The 16,174-nt window shown below is 35.3% G+C and overlaps 1 protein-coding gene across 4 annotated transcripts in view; it reads right to left on the bottom strand.

Annotated features, from left to right (window-relative positions):
* The window catches only part of LOC148654897 (periphilin-1-like), a 100,169-nt gene that overhangs the window by 57,423 nt on the left and 26,572 nt on the right, over window positions 1–16,174 (bottom strand). For all 4 annotated transcript variants that reach the window (XM_088644806.1, XM_088644808.1, XM_088644807.1 and 1 more), the window contains one exon: window positions 1,322–1,530. In XM_088644806.1, the coding sequence (XP_088500932.1) occupies window positions 1,322–1,530 (209 nt within the window). The remainder of the gene's footprint in view (window positions 1–1,321; window positions 1,531–16,174) is intronic.

Raw genomic sequence — 16,174 nt, forward strand, 5'->3', positions numbered from 1 at the left:
TAAACGCATGCTCACTAAGACTGAAATCTGGATATTGATTTAGTTTGTTTAAGATGTTCTGCTTTCTTCTCCTTATGAATTTGTTGGCTGCAATGGCCATATATTTTTGGTCACTGTCATGACACATGGTGAATTTCTACCCAGCAAGTATGGAACCATACCTTTCTTTGTACATAAGAACAACACAAAATATTTCTCTAAAATTCAGAATTCATTCCAGGTCTTGCTTTTACCTCCACCACACTTCATAATATGTGAATTATAGATGAGACAACATCATTACCTGGGGTAAAAAAAAATCAGTAACTGCTCATTATATATTAGTGAGTCTAAGGATTACAGTAAAAAAAAAAAATCAATTGTACTATGTCTTTATACATGCTATTTCAATCCTCTGAAACATACTCTGTTTTACAGGTACCAATAAAGCTGTGTATATTACAAATCTTTAAATGTGGATTTGAATAATGAGATTAAGAGGTTTAATACAGTTTTTATTCCTGGAAGTATTCATTTCTTCAAAATAATCTGGCAGCAAATCCATAAAATGGAAGTATTAATGATTCTCTCTTATAAACTGAGAGGTCTTTTTGCAAACCTTTTTTGTGGCAGGGAATCAGCAGAATTTAAAGAACTGTTTTACAACTTATACTTTTGGTAAAACTTTTTTGTTAAGCGTAACGGTAGCATATCCCTTAACAAATAGAGCTATAAAAAGAGTATCATGACACGTGCATCTGCAAGGTAAAAACTACAAGAAAAGATGGATGTAAGTTAATTCAGTAATTGTATGCCATGCAGGATAATAATGTATCCAGCTTCCTACAGTAGTTCAGCATATAATCTAACCAGAGGAAAAAAATTCCAGGGTATTTCTAGGTAAACAAGTTATGGACTTACAAAGACAGTTCATACCAGACTGACATTCAATACTGGTTAGGTCCTTAACCTAACAGAAGAACATCACAGGCCATTGCTGCTATAGGTACTCTTTTTCCATTTGTTGTAGAGTACTATTTTAACAGATCACAGTATTCTAGGTTACTTTGTTGTTCCATATTCATGACTTGGCTTTTACAGATTGATCATAATGAAAACAGCAAAATGATCAAACTTATATCATTTTACAAATTAGCCAAAAAAAACCAAACTGCTACGAAACTTTCAACACATCCATTATTATATGAATGATATTCATATTGTCTCTGCATGTTACCGATTTCATTAGCCCTAATGTCTACAATGCCAGACACCTGAAAAAGTAATTCTTAAGAACGGTGTGATTAAAGTGGCTAACACAATTGTAAAACTGCATACATACTTTTTTTCTGCTGAGCTTGGTAGGAGTAGCTTTTCTTTTTCTCAGGTGAGTAGCTCCTGTTACTCAAACTGGACCCAGAACGGCTGTGTGGAGATTCCCGCCGGCTGCTTGGAGAATTTCTGAAGGAGGGGATCTCTTTCTGCACAGGAGAACGTTCTCGCATGTGCGGATGTGGATATGAGCCTTTTCTCCTGAAGTCCCGGTCCTCCCTAGAGTAACAGATACAAAAAAAAGTTTGGTCTTTTTATTCAAGTAATCAATATTAAACCTGTTTGGTGTTCCTTATCAACCCTTCCCCACAGTTTACCAGATAGACGTGCATACCAAAGATCCATACTCTGAAGCCCCTCCACTGGCTTCCCATAACAACCTCTGGGGACAACTGGGGTCCTTGGAAGAGGAACAAATCTTTGATTTCTAAAGCACCGTCTGGGGCCCATTCTGCCAAAGCAATTTCTAAAGAGCAAAGATTTGAACATCACACATTTTCCCAGTGTCAAAAGGTACGAGGAGCACTCCAGCAAGTAGTTTTGTAAGATCAATAAAACTGCTCTTGAATTTCAGTGGTCTTATACTGACTGAGTTACCATAGTTATGAACTCAGAAGATGCTCTTCTTTTTCTAGAACCAAGCAGAAGCATGGCAGAAGGCTATCATAATTTCAGTGTTTATTCAGCTGTTTGTGTGATTAATGAGAATCATAAAAGACTGTTTCACTGCAACATTTGCTAGTTTCCAAAGTTAAATCTAGTGATAGACACGTGACTTTTTGCTTTCTGGGGGAAATATTTGGAGCTGGAACAAGTAATTCCAGGCTGTGCCTGTGCTGATAAAATGGTGTAAGACAATCATCCTGTTAGTTTTGCTAATATAGTTTCTTCTATTAAGAAGTGCAGAGCAATTTATTGGTCCCATAAAGAAATAAACTATTGTATTATGAGACAGCACTGCATTTTTTTAGATAAATGTTAATTGTATAAAGTAGTAAAACTCAATACAAAACGCCAGCCCAGTTAAGCTGTGTTATGCAAAGGATAACGCACACAGTACAGCAGAGCTACTGCTAATTTCATGTGCATATATAAAAATAGTACTAAGCTATAAAAGTACAGCCTTGGCTTTCATAAAGATTTAAAAATAATAATTCCTTGCATTTATATAGCACTTTTCATCCCAGAAAATTCCAAAGCACTTGACATATAGGAGGTCACCTGCTTCACTCACCATGGAATTTCAACACACATTTGGGTGAAAAATTATTTCAGAAAATAGAAAATCAAGAAAGAACTTGAGGAAGACCAACCCATGAGGATATAATTTAGCCACGATATTGGGATTTAACACCTTTAGTCTTTCAAGAAGTGCCACACAATCTTTAATAACCAAGTAGTAAGGACCATGGTTCAGTATCTCATCCAAAGGACACCAGAATGACACCACCATGTCTCTGGTCACCAACCAGGAAATTGATTTGGAAATTATGGTCTACAGGGCAGTGTGCCACCTACTGGTCTTTGAACACAACACAAGATTTTCCCTGGAGGTTTACAGGCCAGTATAGACAAGACCTAGTCTTGCTTAGCGTCTGAAAACTGACAAAGTGAAGCTCCAAGATGTTAACACTGCTGCCTAAATAAATAATATAATGTGCAGAAAAAAATCTAATTTCCTTTGCTACATCTTCCACAGCTTGTTGCATATAGCCCATCAGCTCACAGTGATGCCATGGATATTCTCAAAACGAGAAAGAAGAACAAGTTATAAAGTTAGAAAATTAGTTATGAAAAGGTAATGTTATCTCTGCTTTGTACAAAAAAAGTAAAAACGTATTTACTTATTATAAAACAATACCGTTTTTGACCAACTCATGTAAACACAATATTAATTAATGAAGCAGACCCTGAATAAGCATGTTATGCTAGCTTCAACCTCCTAGCATAATACTGTTTGTTATTTGTTAATTTAATGGTGCAAGCCATAGAGCACCCACCTTAGGGGGTTCATACATTTATGCCAAATGAAACAATTCATTCAGAACTGGTGCAACACCCTGAAATATACAATCTATCATTCGTTTAAGTTAAGGTCAGGTTACTGTAAAGAGACCCAAGTAGAATCTGAACCAGAATTATTGGAGATTTATTAAACAAATCCTTATATACTGGTAAGAAAATATAATTAGCTGTAGACTTTAAGTCTCAAATTTGTGTCTGTGCATATAAGTGCATATAATGCCATCAGTTAAGACCAGACAAAGCTTGATGTATCTGTCACATAGAAGAGATTAAACAAGACATTCTTGTGAAATCTCTTCTCGGCATAAAAAAATGTTAAGGTACAAAATTAAACTGTCTGTTTTTAAGAGTGATTTATGATGTGGTTACATCAGTTAGGAGAGTTATTTTTATATTATGAATGGCCTGAACTTCATTATATGTTTGCATTAAAAAGAAAAGGGTCTTTTCTGAATGTTCCTTGTTTAATATATCAAATCATAGACTACAATATGCATTTTGCCACAGTGAGTCTCAAATGGCAGTTGAATAGATAGAAAAGCAAGCTCTCTTTTGTAGTATTTAACAGTTTGTTTTGAGAACTCTCTCCAGCCTTTTAAATCAATACTCCAGCTTGCAGAGACAGTACATAATGATACTAAAGTTGTCCGGGAATGCCCTTAATGACCCTTTGACTGCTTAGGAGCAACACTATGGTCCCTTGAGGACAGCTAAGAGCAGAAATCTGGTTCAGGACAAAGTAACACTAGGCAAAACGTATGGGATGCAGATGTGAAAATCCTCTACACCCGTCTGAAAACATCACAAGCAGAAAGCTGAAGTCCAAATATGTTCGTTACTTTTACACCTCTTGTCATCATACTTCTTGATGACTGTCAGCAGACTGGAACTAATGAGCTGAGTTACGCAGTTAAAGTTAATGAATTTCCAAAAGATACAATAAACAACATATCGAGTTGCCTTAATTAAAAACCAGAAGTATATCAGTTTATATAAGATGTAGCTAGAAAACATTTTGAAATTTAAAAAAAATAGTAGTGAAAAATTCCATACATCACCCTGAACAAAAATCAAGAAGTTTTACATTTCTAGGTGGTTTTGTTAAGACGTTACTGAAGTAAAAGAAAAATGAATTTTAAAAAATCAAGCAAATCGAACTTCAAGCTAACTTTACTGAGGTTCATTTAAAATTCCTCATAACCTATCCACTGAAACACAGCAAAATCCCTGTCGCTGGTATCAAAGCTGCATGGTTTAATAAGAAATGAAAACATTAGGCCAAAATACTGGAAATATGATAAATATGAAATATGACATAAATATGACAGAAAAATCTGTTGCCAGTTCTCGCATCTACATAAACTCAGCAATACAGATTGTGCAATGTTTTGAAAGTCTTTTAAGATTTTGGAAACAGCAGAAAGTTAAGGTGTCAATGTCGGGAGATGTCTGGAGTCTGAAAACGGCACATTTTGCAAGAAACGCCTTCCATTTTTTGGAAAAAAAAACATAAGTTTGATCTGTTCCCTGCAAACAAAGGTTGAGTTCCTTTATATGCATGGTAATGTCGGCTAGAAACATTAGTTTTGGAATCCATTTTTCATCACACAGTTCTGACAAAAATATCTTGATTTCATCCTGGCACTGTTGATTACTATTTTTGAGGGAAGAAATATAGAAAATACCGTGCAACAACTTTTATGTGCCCTCTTTTAACATTCGGTAATGCAGAGAATCATTGACTTACATTGAGCATTCAAAACGTTGAAATTTTTAAACAATTTTACTAAAATAAGACTACTTCAAAACATATGCTTGTTATCATACATTGTAGGAATTGGTTTGACAGAATTAAATGTGTTTTTTTTTTTAATCACTTGAATCTCAAAATGAAGCTCATGGTTGGGTTTTCTGCACAATTATATTCCAGTATCTGACCTATGGTCAGGAAAACAGAAACCATCAGAGGCTTCACAAGAGCAAGAGCAAAGGCAAGGCACAGGAATGTAGGTTTAGTCAAGAAAAACAAACTGAGTTCATGGCATTTTTTTCTAACAGTTATATCTTCAGAATTAAAAAAAAATCACACGTTTACCAATTGTTTGACATAATGTACGAAGGAGAAAGTAATTGTTTTAGAAACCTAATTTATATGCTGCAAAGTGAAAAAAACACATGCCGGCCTTAAAATGTATGTTTTCATGTTTAAATCCAGACAATGTGATCTATTGACAAACTGCACACTTCTTGACAATGCCTTTATGTATACACAGCTATTTGACAATTGTGTTTTCTTAAATGTTTTCTGAAAGTGCCTTATTTGTTGTGACTTATCACACTAAGTCTTGAGTTGTATAAATTAAGTCAATACAGCACAGATCTGCAATCACTGCTATAAACACCTCTTCCAGCAGCTTGGAAGGATGGGAGACCTCCTGGGAAAAACTAAGGTTGCTGCTGGAAGAGGTGTTAGTGGGGCCAGCAGGGGGCGCTCACCCTGTGGTCCATGTGGGTCCTAATGCCCCATTATAGTGACGGGGACACTATACCGTAAACAGGCGCCGTCCTTCGGATGAGACGTAAAACCGAGCTCCTGACTCTCTGTGGTCATTAAAAATCCCAGGGTGTTTCTCGAAAAGAGTAGGGGTGTAACCCCGGTGTCCTGGCCAAATTTCCCATTGGCCCTTACCAATCATGGCCTCCTAATAATCCCCATTTATGAATTGGCTTCATTACTCTGCTCTCCTCCCTACTGATAGCTGATGTGTGGTGAGCGTTCTGGCGCACTATGGCTGGCGTCGCATCATCCAGGTGGGGGCTGCACATTGGTGGTGGTGGAGGGGGTTCCCCATTACCTGTAAAGCGCTTTGAGTGGAGTGTCCAGAATAGCGCTATATAAGTGTATAGCAATTATTATGATGATTATATTTTGAAACAAAATATATACAGCATGCATTTCTGCTGGTACTATGCTAAGTGGTTCCTTCATTTTGTGGACTTTCAGAAGCTGACTACTTTTTGCAATAGATCTATAATAATCACTGTAAAGATCATTATGTAGCTTGTTTATTTCCATTATTATAAGTCCTGATCCCTACATTTTTCCATACTGATTATTTGTTACTATATGACACACCGCTACACACAGCAGGGGTATAAATGAATTAAGGGCACCTGGTTTTCCTGACCTTTGTGTGAACTTAAATCTCGTCCCAAACAAAGAACAGGCCTAATATAGCCTTACAAAGTTTTATGACTTGGGGTCTGTTTAAAGTATCTGAAACCCAGGCTGCCCTGTGGTAACAAAATAAATTACTATAATAAAGTCTTTGAAATTATCCAATATTTTTGTTTTATCTCATTTCACTTTTATTTCCTAAATTGCTGAAATGATTTCATGGTAAAATGTATACATGAAACTTTAAGGAACTAAGTTACTGCTACCAAGGAAAATATAAATTAGTCCTACATCAATATGATGTGGTACACACAAGACTTCATTTTTCCAATAAAGCATTTCAATATCTTTTTAGACAAAATCAGCTGATTTTTAACAGGTTAGTACATTTTAACAGAAAATTGGGCATGTTCTAAAAAAGGAACTTAAAGAGTTACAGGCTTTTTCATTACAGAAAACCGTCTGTAATGCATGGTTAATTCCTTTAAGTTTAAAAAGTTTAAAAAAGAAACCGAATTCTTCCAATTTTTCCCCATCAGGACTTCTCAGGTAAACTAAGTTATCTGAGCATTCAAATCACACCTTTCACACTGGGTTCCAAACAAACAAACCACATTAAGTGAGAAAGAAATTTGCACTAGGGAAGCCCACATAAATGTGTATATTTCTTACAAGATATACAGTATAAAGTGTCTATTTTGTTCAAAGAAGAGTATATGGGAAAAGCAACATTACACCTTTGCTACTTTTTACGGTTTTATTTTGAAGTTTACTAAAACTATGAGTTTTCAACTTTGTTTTTAAAAATGCATTTTATTTTTAATGCATTTTCAACACACCTTTTATCTTCATATGAAATCTAAACTTAATCCAGGAAAATATTTAACATTACAATGTAACTCAATGTTAGTAGACCCTAATGAATTCCACAGAATACTAAACTGTGACACTGTAAAATGAACTTTAATAATAGGAATTTGTTTTTTTAATTTTTACAACAGTCATCATGGCAGATACAATCTAATACTTTAAATGTATGTAAAATCCAAAGTTGAACTATTATGCATAATAACCATATATGTAGACTTAAAATTAACTTGCAAATTTTACAGAAAGGTAGTAGACATACATGTCAAGCCAGGCACAAAGACTGTCTTCTGTTACACTGTGTGGGTTTAACTACAAGCTTTGAAGTTAAGATTTCTAGTTTGATAATCATAAAGAATACATCCTTTCAGGAAATTACTGTTCCAGTTCCCAAACCAAATCACAACCAGGGTTTAACTCCTTTTTATCATTATTAAAGGGACTGCTATGCCACTGGCTACTTAAAATCTGAACTGGGTGTATTATAGCTGTAAGTTCTAACATTGCATCTCACACTTGGATTCCAATCTGTACCCTGTTTGAAAGACATGCATTTATCTGTTGGCCTACTCAACCAAGCTAACATCCATGAAGCACGTTTCGGAGACCCCCCACACAAAGTTAAATTCGAACCATCAATCAGGCTACTTTCTTGTGGGTGATTCAATTTCTATGTTTCATAAACTTCTGAGACAGGATGTTGTAGTCCAATTGATAGAAGTAAAAGCCACTTTAAAGAAAGATGTAGCCACAAAATACAAAACTTGATTAATTTTTAAGCTCACATACAAAGGTGTAGGTGTTCCTAAACAAATATGGTCTACCGCAAAGAAATCCCTTAAAAATCATTCTTATCATGTCAGGAAGAGGCACTGAAAAAAATACATGTATTATTTTTCTGAACGAATAAATTGTGAGTAGGCTTAACTATTTTCACATCTCTATTTTCTTTCATCCTTTAGCAATCTGCTAAACATCAGCCCATATTGACAAACATTTTTACTTGATTACACCATGGAAATCTCATGCAGATATCTTTTTACACTTGTTTTAATCATAAGGTCAAATTTTCCAAATCTGACCTATGCAAAAACTATATTTGATTAAAGCACTCTCCAAACATGATTTAATAAGGTTATTACTAATTATCTGATTCTTCAAAGCAACAGCCATCCTCTCAAAACATGAGGTAATAAACTAGAATGTAAAACATTATTATAGAGGCTATATTTGATTAAAAAAGTTTACATGTCAAAATATTAAGAACCACCAGTTGAATAAATAGACTACCCCCAGTGGCCAGCACATGGTTTAATTAAGAGTGACATCCATGTTCTTAACTGGCACAAATGACCCCCAGATCTCAATCATCAATGAAAATTAATACGTCCAGTGGAATGCTTAATTTCACACACCATAAACTGTCTTAATCTATGGTGTTTGTAGGTGTTTTGTCACTGTAATGAAACAGAAACGGGTGTGATCATGCAGTCTTGGGTTTTGAAATGCTTAATTTAAGTGTACAGAAAAAAAATGTAGGTTATACTTGCTACAAGCACTATTTCAATAATTATCAATAATAATGCACCCCTACCATAAAGACACAATAAACATAATGTGCAAGTATATATCAGCATACAGTGTTTCCTGCAAATGTATTAATACCCCCAATGAAACAGGGAAAAAAAACAAATGAGTTAATGGGAACATTGAATAAACACCAAATATATAACAGAATGAGTTACAAATTGCATTCTGGACCTTGCTTAAAAATTCTAAACAGACTGTACTATAATTGTAGTAGTACTGCACAGAGCAAAGTCATACAGTACCTGTAAAAACTGGACTTTCCAAAAAACATGAGCATCACATTTATTCACAATTCTAAGCAATCCTTTTATTTTATAAGCACAACTGAAACCTCTAGAACTATATAAAGGCCTCCGAAAGTTTCCTATAATAGTAGTATAGTGTTGCAAGACCGACACATTAATCCTCCATTACAGGGTCCCTGAACCCTATTTACTATAACCTGAATATTAACAAAACCATTAATAAAATAAAAAAATGGTAACTATTACCTTCCAGTGTAGTGTCAGTTATTTAAAGAATAAGGCTACAGCTATAGTGGTAACTATGCCAGGAGGAAGATACAAGTGTATCTTGATAAAAAGCTGAAATCGCTATGAAAACGGGCTGAGAGGCATGTTATTCAGGAGGCAACTGCAAATCTAAAGTTAACTGTTGGAGATCTCCTGCACAAACTGGCAGCTTTAGGAGCCAAAGTGTTGAAAACTTCCATTCAAGGCTGCCTGCATGAGCACCACGTTCATGGTTGGGATGCAAAGACAAACCACAAAGAGACAACTCTACATTTGCCAAAACTACATCTGGATGATGTAATGGAACCGATGTCTCATGATCAAATGAAACTCAGTTTTTTTCGACGTGGCTATTGAGAAATACGGAGGTGGGTCTAGGTGGGTCCAGAGTCCTGGAGCCCTAGGGAAATCGCAAATTCCAACATGTACTAGGACAGTTTTGCACACCTGGTTCCTTTAGCCAAGAAACTCAAGCCTGGCTGAAAATGGACATTTTAGTCTAACAATAATCCAAAGCATACATCTAAATCAACAAAGAAGTAGCTAACTACTAACTACTGGGTTGTGAATACTGTGACCCTTGTGTTTTCTGTACACAAATTACATACTGATGACAAATATGGCTTTTCCCCATGCTGTGCAATGCTATTAAAACTAGAGTATAATATTTTTTTTTCAAGCAAGACATTAGCCAGTACATAAGAAAAAAATATATAGAAATATATAGAAAGATGTCATAGGGGTTCAAATTAATCAGGAAGGCACTAAATATTTATACGTGATATACATATAAACTATTGTCTATAAAATGGGTTTGTTTTACTATGTCAACATTCAATTAGAGAAAGTGCAGTACTGTCAAGATAGGAGAACAACTGCCTAAAGCACATACCCCACATAGCTCAGTCAGTATATAACCACTGTTACCTTGGCTTACATGTATCCAGGTCCAGACTAAAAGACCTAGTGTTTATTTACTCAGGACAGGTGCTGCTAAGATAGCTCAGGCATGTATCCTTGTTGGGTGTCTGGGGAAGATGAAAGATGAAGAACTCCAACCAGAAGAAACATGCAAAGACATAGGAGTAGGATCACATCCTTTTACTGAATATAAAGGGAACATAAGCATATCACAGCTCTTTAAGTAGGTTTAAGGCATCTGAAGAAAATCAGAGGAAAAGTATTTGACTTTATGTAACCATAAGGTACAAGAAAACTGTCATTAAAACAATAACTGTCAGAAAATTAATAATTTACCATATTGAAAATACTAGTTTTAATTCTACTATTACTTTTGTTCTTGATATCAGAGATAATTTTTAAGCTGATAAATGTCCGACTCATAATGCATAAAATGTAGATTTGTAGATCTACAGATAGATTTATAATGCTGATTCCAAAACTACAAAAATGTAGCAACGTTATTAAAGTAAACTTGGTCCTAAGCATACAGACAATTGAGATGTAAACATCTCTGCATACAAACAACATACAAACTAGCTCCCATAAAAAAATGAGAAGAATTTCACATGGTAGGACAGCAAAGGCACTCAGAATAAATGAACACCCAACTGAGGACCACTCACTAGTGCGAGACGATGTGCCTCAAGGCTACAGGATACAGTGACTCACTCAGTGACAGTGTGGTTTTGTTTATGTTGATATACAGATTTTGCCTTGGGATTTTGTTATTATTTTGAGTACTCCAAGCCCATAAAAATAGTGGCACAAGCGGAAAGTGACAAAGATGTATTAAATCCTAAAAATGAAGGGCAATAATGTTTTAAATGAATGTGGATATCATAAAAAGGTATGGAAAAGGTGAAATGCCATCTCAGAACGGCCTTAATCATTTATCTACTGGAATAACTACTAGGGACAAAGAAAGAATTCTGGAATTTGTAATACCTTCCATACCAATGCAGTCAACAATAATTATGAAAAAAGATGTGGTGCTACAGAGCTCATCACATTACAGGAAACTTGGTTTTGGCTTAAGAACAACTTAAGGTATGAACCTGGATTTGGAACACAACCTATTCTGAAGTCAACAGTGTGCAGTTAAAGGCATAAAATCATACCATAAGATCACTTCACCTAAAAGGGGAACTGAAGCTCCAATTTCTCAGCTGGTTTTTAAATCTCAGTAACAAAATAAATTAATTGATGGTATCGCAAAACTTTACAAATTCCACACAAATCATGAAATTTGCACTGTACCTCGCCATGTTGCCACAGGCAAGAACGAGAGTTTGTGCAAATTGTGATGTGAAGCTGCCCTTCCTGCTTACTAGTCACTATAATAACTAATGTAACGTAGTATAGGAGGAATAAGTGCAGATTGTGCAGCAGACACTGGAAGAGGTTTTTAAAGAGCCTGCCTTTTTACAATGTAAACTCACCTCAGAAGTTTGGTTGCCTCTTTATGAATTACAGAATATGGTGCTGCACAAATCCAGAAATTTGGTCTATTTTGCAATGTAAATGGAAGGTTTTATACATTACTGTATGCGATACAGAAAAATAAAAGCAGTCAGCGATTATTTTAAATATTATATTTATAAATATATTTACAATAAATACCATAACTTATAATGAATAAAGAAATAACAAAAGTTCACTTATCCAAGAGTCCCTATCTTTCAATGGGCTTCTGTCACTTTCATGTAGATTGTTGTTTCTAGGATTTCCCTTTCAATTCATGTCCACCAAAACTGATGAACAAGAAGCAAAGTTAAATATCGCTCAATGAACAGTAAATCCAAATATATATTGTATAAATCCTGTTCCCAAGTATAAAATGACTTTAAAACACGTTGAATCCCTCCATGCTCAAACTCTGTCCGTTACTCTCCCAGGTCAATTCAAACTCCCCCCACAAAAAACTTCTAGACCTTTTTTTGTCGCATGCTCCTTTTTAACGATTTACAGAATCATTCCAGTAAATCCTGGTCAAGAAAATTCAAGATAACACTAATTATTTACATAAAGCAATGTTATTTACAAATGATGAATATTCTAGTAAAATCAAAAATATTTTCAAATGTAATTATTCATAACACGGTGCTCGCTTTTCTTTTATTGTATTTTGAAACGCACTCATCAATGCCAATTCTTTCTAACACTGAAATATAGAAGTAACATTGCAGCTCCCCTTTACCTGAAGGCCTACCCTAAAATTTCTTCTAAGAAAAAAATGACTCCATTAATGAAACCGCTACCAAAATGTGCTTGGGTCATTCAAGCACTAAATAATGGACAGGTCAGTTCTGGGGTCTGCAGTAAAGCATAAGGTGCAGCTCTGGAAAAAGGTGTCTTTGTTTTTACTATCTAAACTTATCCTTATGAGGTCACAAACTAGACAAAGGAGCAAGCAGATTGGCCACTGCTGTCACTGTCTCCCCCTGCTATACACAGCACTGGTGCACTTCACCGCTTCCCTTTGGCTCAGTACTGAAACTGTATGAACATACATGCCAAATTCAGCAAAAGTCAATTAAGCTCCAGGTTGCAGCCCTATAATATGACTTTAGCTGCTTGGCTGGTTTTTTGGCACCTCCGTGCAGGGTCACTGTGAAGCCCTTCCAGTGTAATCAAGCTGTGCTCCTGGGAGTTCCTCTCCTAAGACTTCCTGCCAGCATTTCCTGAAGGCTTCCCAACCAGGGTTAGGCCATCCACCTCCCGACCACACTAATAGCTGAAAGCTGGGCCCAGTTGGGTGCCCTCAAATCCCCTCCACGCAGGTCATCAGCCTTGTTCCCCTGCTTTTCAGAGATACTTAAAAAAAGCCTTTATTAGGAGATGGCTAAAAAACGCATAGGAATTTTACTTGCCTTCATACAATTTTGGCAAAGCAAAAACAGTTACAGAGATGAAGAGTGTAAAAAAAATGATGTAACTGAGATACAAAGTAAAGAACTTACTGATTTAAGAAAATACTGATTTAACCACTTCCCATCGAGGAAATTAACAGAAACAAATATTTCAGGATGGCTAATGTCAGGGTAGGACACACACGGCATGGTGGGTAAGGACGTGGTTTGTTTAGAATACAAATCAATGACAAAAGCCAAACATTTTATCCCAGTAAACTATTTAACATATTCTATTTTAAAATAAAATTATGAAAATTAATTAAACATTTCATTGCATAAATATCAATCTAATATCTAAAAAAACAGATGGGATGCATTTTTAAATTAATAACAATAGATGGACTATAACCTACAGGAGAAGGCAACAGAAAAAAGTGGAAATTTGTAGAATTGCCCCTATTCTGGAAGGTGTTTAATTTATTGGAACTGAAATATACTCAGGAGCACAGTGCACCAAAAAAACACATAAATCATAGCTTATTGCTTTCTCATTTTTTATATTTCATCAAGCTTGGTTTTCAACTTAAGAAAATTGAAATTAACAGGGCCTTCGATGGTCTTCCATTGCAGGACACTACTGCCCCCTACTGCACTCTTGTAAGAAATACAGGTAAGAATCAAGTTTTTGTGACGTGGCTGACATCTTTAGTATGCACTTTATGATTTTAGGAATCTTTCACTATTTTTTTATTTTTTATAAAATAATTTTATTGCTGTTCTTCAATATCATATATTCACAAAGGCAAGAAGGACAGTAAAATATTCTTGATAGTTTAGCTGCTAGTATTGATTGAATAATTGAATTTTTATTTCCTTGACTCTCACCACCCAGAAATGTTTATAATTCACAGGTCCTCCATGGTGTTATTTTCCATCCAATGTAAGTCACAGGATGTACAATTTCCTTCATCCTGGTGAGGTTAATGGTTCACAGACATTTCACAACACTTAATACTAAAGGATATATTTCCTTTACTCAACAGAATCCTTTGAAAATACTTTTTATACTTTTTTCATTTTATCCTTCATCTCTATTTTGCTTAAGTTACACCATGTAAGTTAAAACACATCATAGCAGACCTTTTCTTCTGGTTTGCCATTACTAATCAAAATAAATACTTCTATGAATAGACCTCTATTTTCCAGAAATCTGCAACTTCACTTTACACAGGTTATGGTTCACTGTATCTCAATCTTGTTTTGTCTGTATGGACAGTTCAAGAAAATAACCGTCTCCTTGAACATTAATTTGTTCAATATTCAAAACCGCCCACCGGGTTACACTGCTTAATGGACAGCATGTAAAAAAAAGATCCTTTGGAGTTGTAAAGACCTAAGGGGAATTCATGACTCACCCTTATGTGTATGGAGACATACACAACAGAATAATCAATGGATCTGTTTCTGTACAATCTTCAAAGCTTCTACTGACAGGGCTCTGTCAAGTCCAGATATGCATGTCAAATGTCACATATTTTGTTATAGTGAACTATGGATATGGTTCAAGAAAAAACAAGACAATTTGCACAAATGATGGAAAATCATTTTGAAGACTTTTACGAAGGTGTCCAGTTTCATGTTTTGCAGTGCACGAATAAAGCATTAAAAGAAAAAAAGTGAGCATACTAAGGCTAATATTAACGAGTATGTACAAAATACTGTATTTAAAACCCACACTAATGAAGTCTATAAACATTCTCCAAAATGCAAACAACACTTATTTTTTTATCTCAACAGCAGGGAATAACATGAGTCACAAACTCTAAGTACAGAGATCTAAACTATCTGAACTATTCTACTTTAGGTTCTTAATGAATTCACAACTTTTTCCAAAAGAGCTGTTAAACCCAGTGTCCTGGCAAAAGACAACTCTATGTAACTTCCTAAAGTTCCCCGTAATTAAACTGGTGAAACACTTTTCAGCCTGAACTGTTCATATCGTGAGGCTGCTGGATGAAGTGGTTTCCATTCTATGTATTAATCCAGTAGAAGCAATGGGAAGAAAAGTGATATACACAGTTTTATGAAAAAGCATTCGGCCCCTTTCAGATGTGCTGAATTTTTGCATATTTTCACTTCTGAATGTTACAAAAGCTTCATGTGGGTCCTAGAATGTTACAAAAGCTTCATGTGGGTCCTAGACATATATAAAGGGAGTCTACATTAACAAATAACACCAAGTTTGGTGATAGATTCATTTATTTGATATAGTCATCCAACATCCAATGTTCCTGTGTGAAAATATTAACACCACCTTAGTTAAATCAATTCAATTAAATGGGTTACTAGGACAAGCTATGTGAATACGTTATTACACTATTAGTGCCGATCTGGGACAGCCCTGCCCTTTATAAAACCTACAAACGTTGGCTCTCATCATCACAGTGAGGTTCCCTACAAAGAATCTAGAAACATGTGCTTCTCAAAGGATATTCTTGAAGACCTCCTTAATGATGCCTGTGTGCAAAAAGGTTGTAAACCATTTCTAAAATTCAGGGGCTCCACAAATCCACAGTCAGAGACATCATTATTTACGTATAGGTATTTGCATATATTTGATGTTTTCTTGAAAGATGGTAATGCTTTTTTTAGTGCAGAGAAAATCTTTTCGTTTTTACAATAATCTGATCAGTTTATAACATTAAATAAAGTCAATACATTGATATAATTTACTGCCAAAACATTATGAAAAGTTGTAAAGGGAGAAAGTTCCCTGCACATTACTCCGGCTAAATTAGCTAGTGATCTGAACATCTGAACAAATACAGTCTTGTGTATCAGCTACACAAACACCAATGTTGTGCCAGCCTCACATC

Source organism: Lepisosteus platostomus, chromosome 9 (genome assembly GCF_059453375.1).
Source record: "Lepisosteus platostomus isolate fLepPlt1 chromosome 9, fLepPlt1.hap1, whole genome shotgun sequence".
Classification (NCBI taxonomy): Eukaryota; Metazoa; Chordata; class Actinopteri; order Semionotiformes; family Lepisosteidae; genus Lepisosteus; species Lepisosteus platostomus.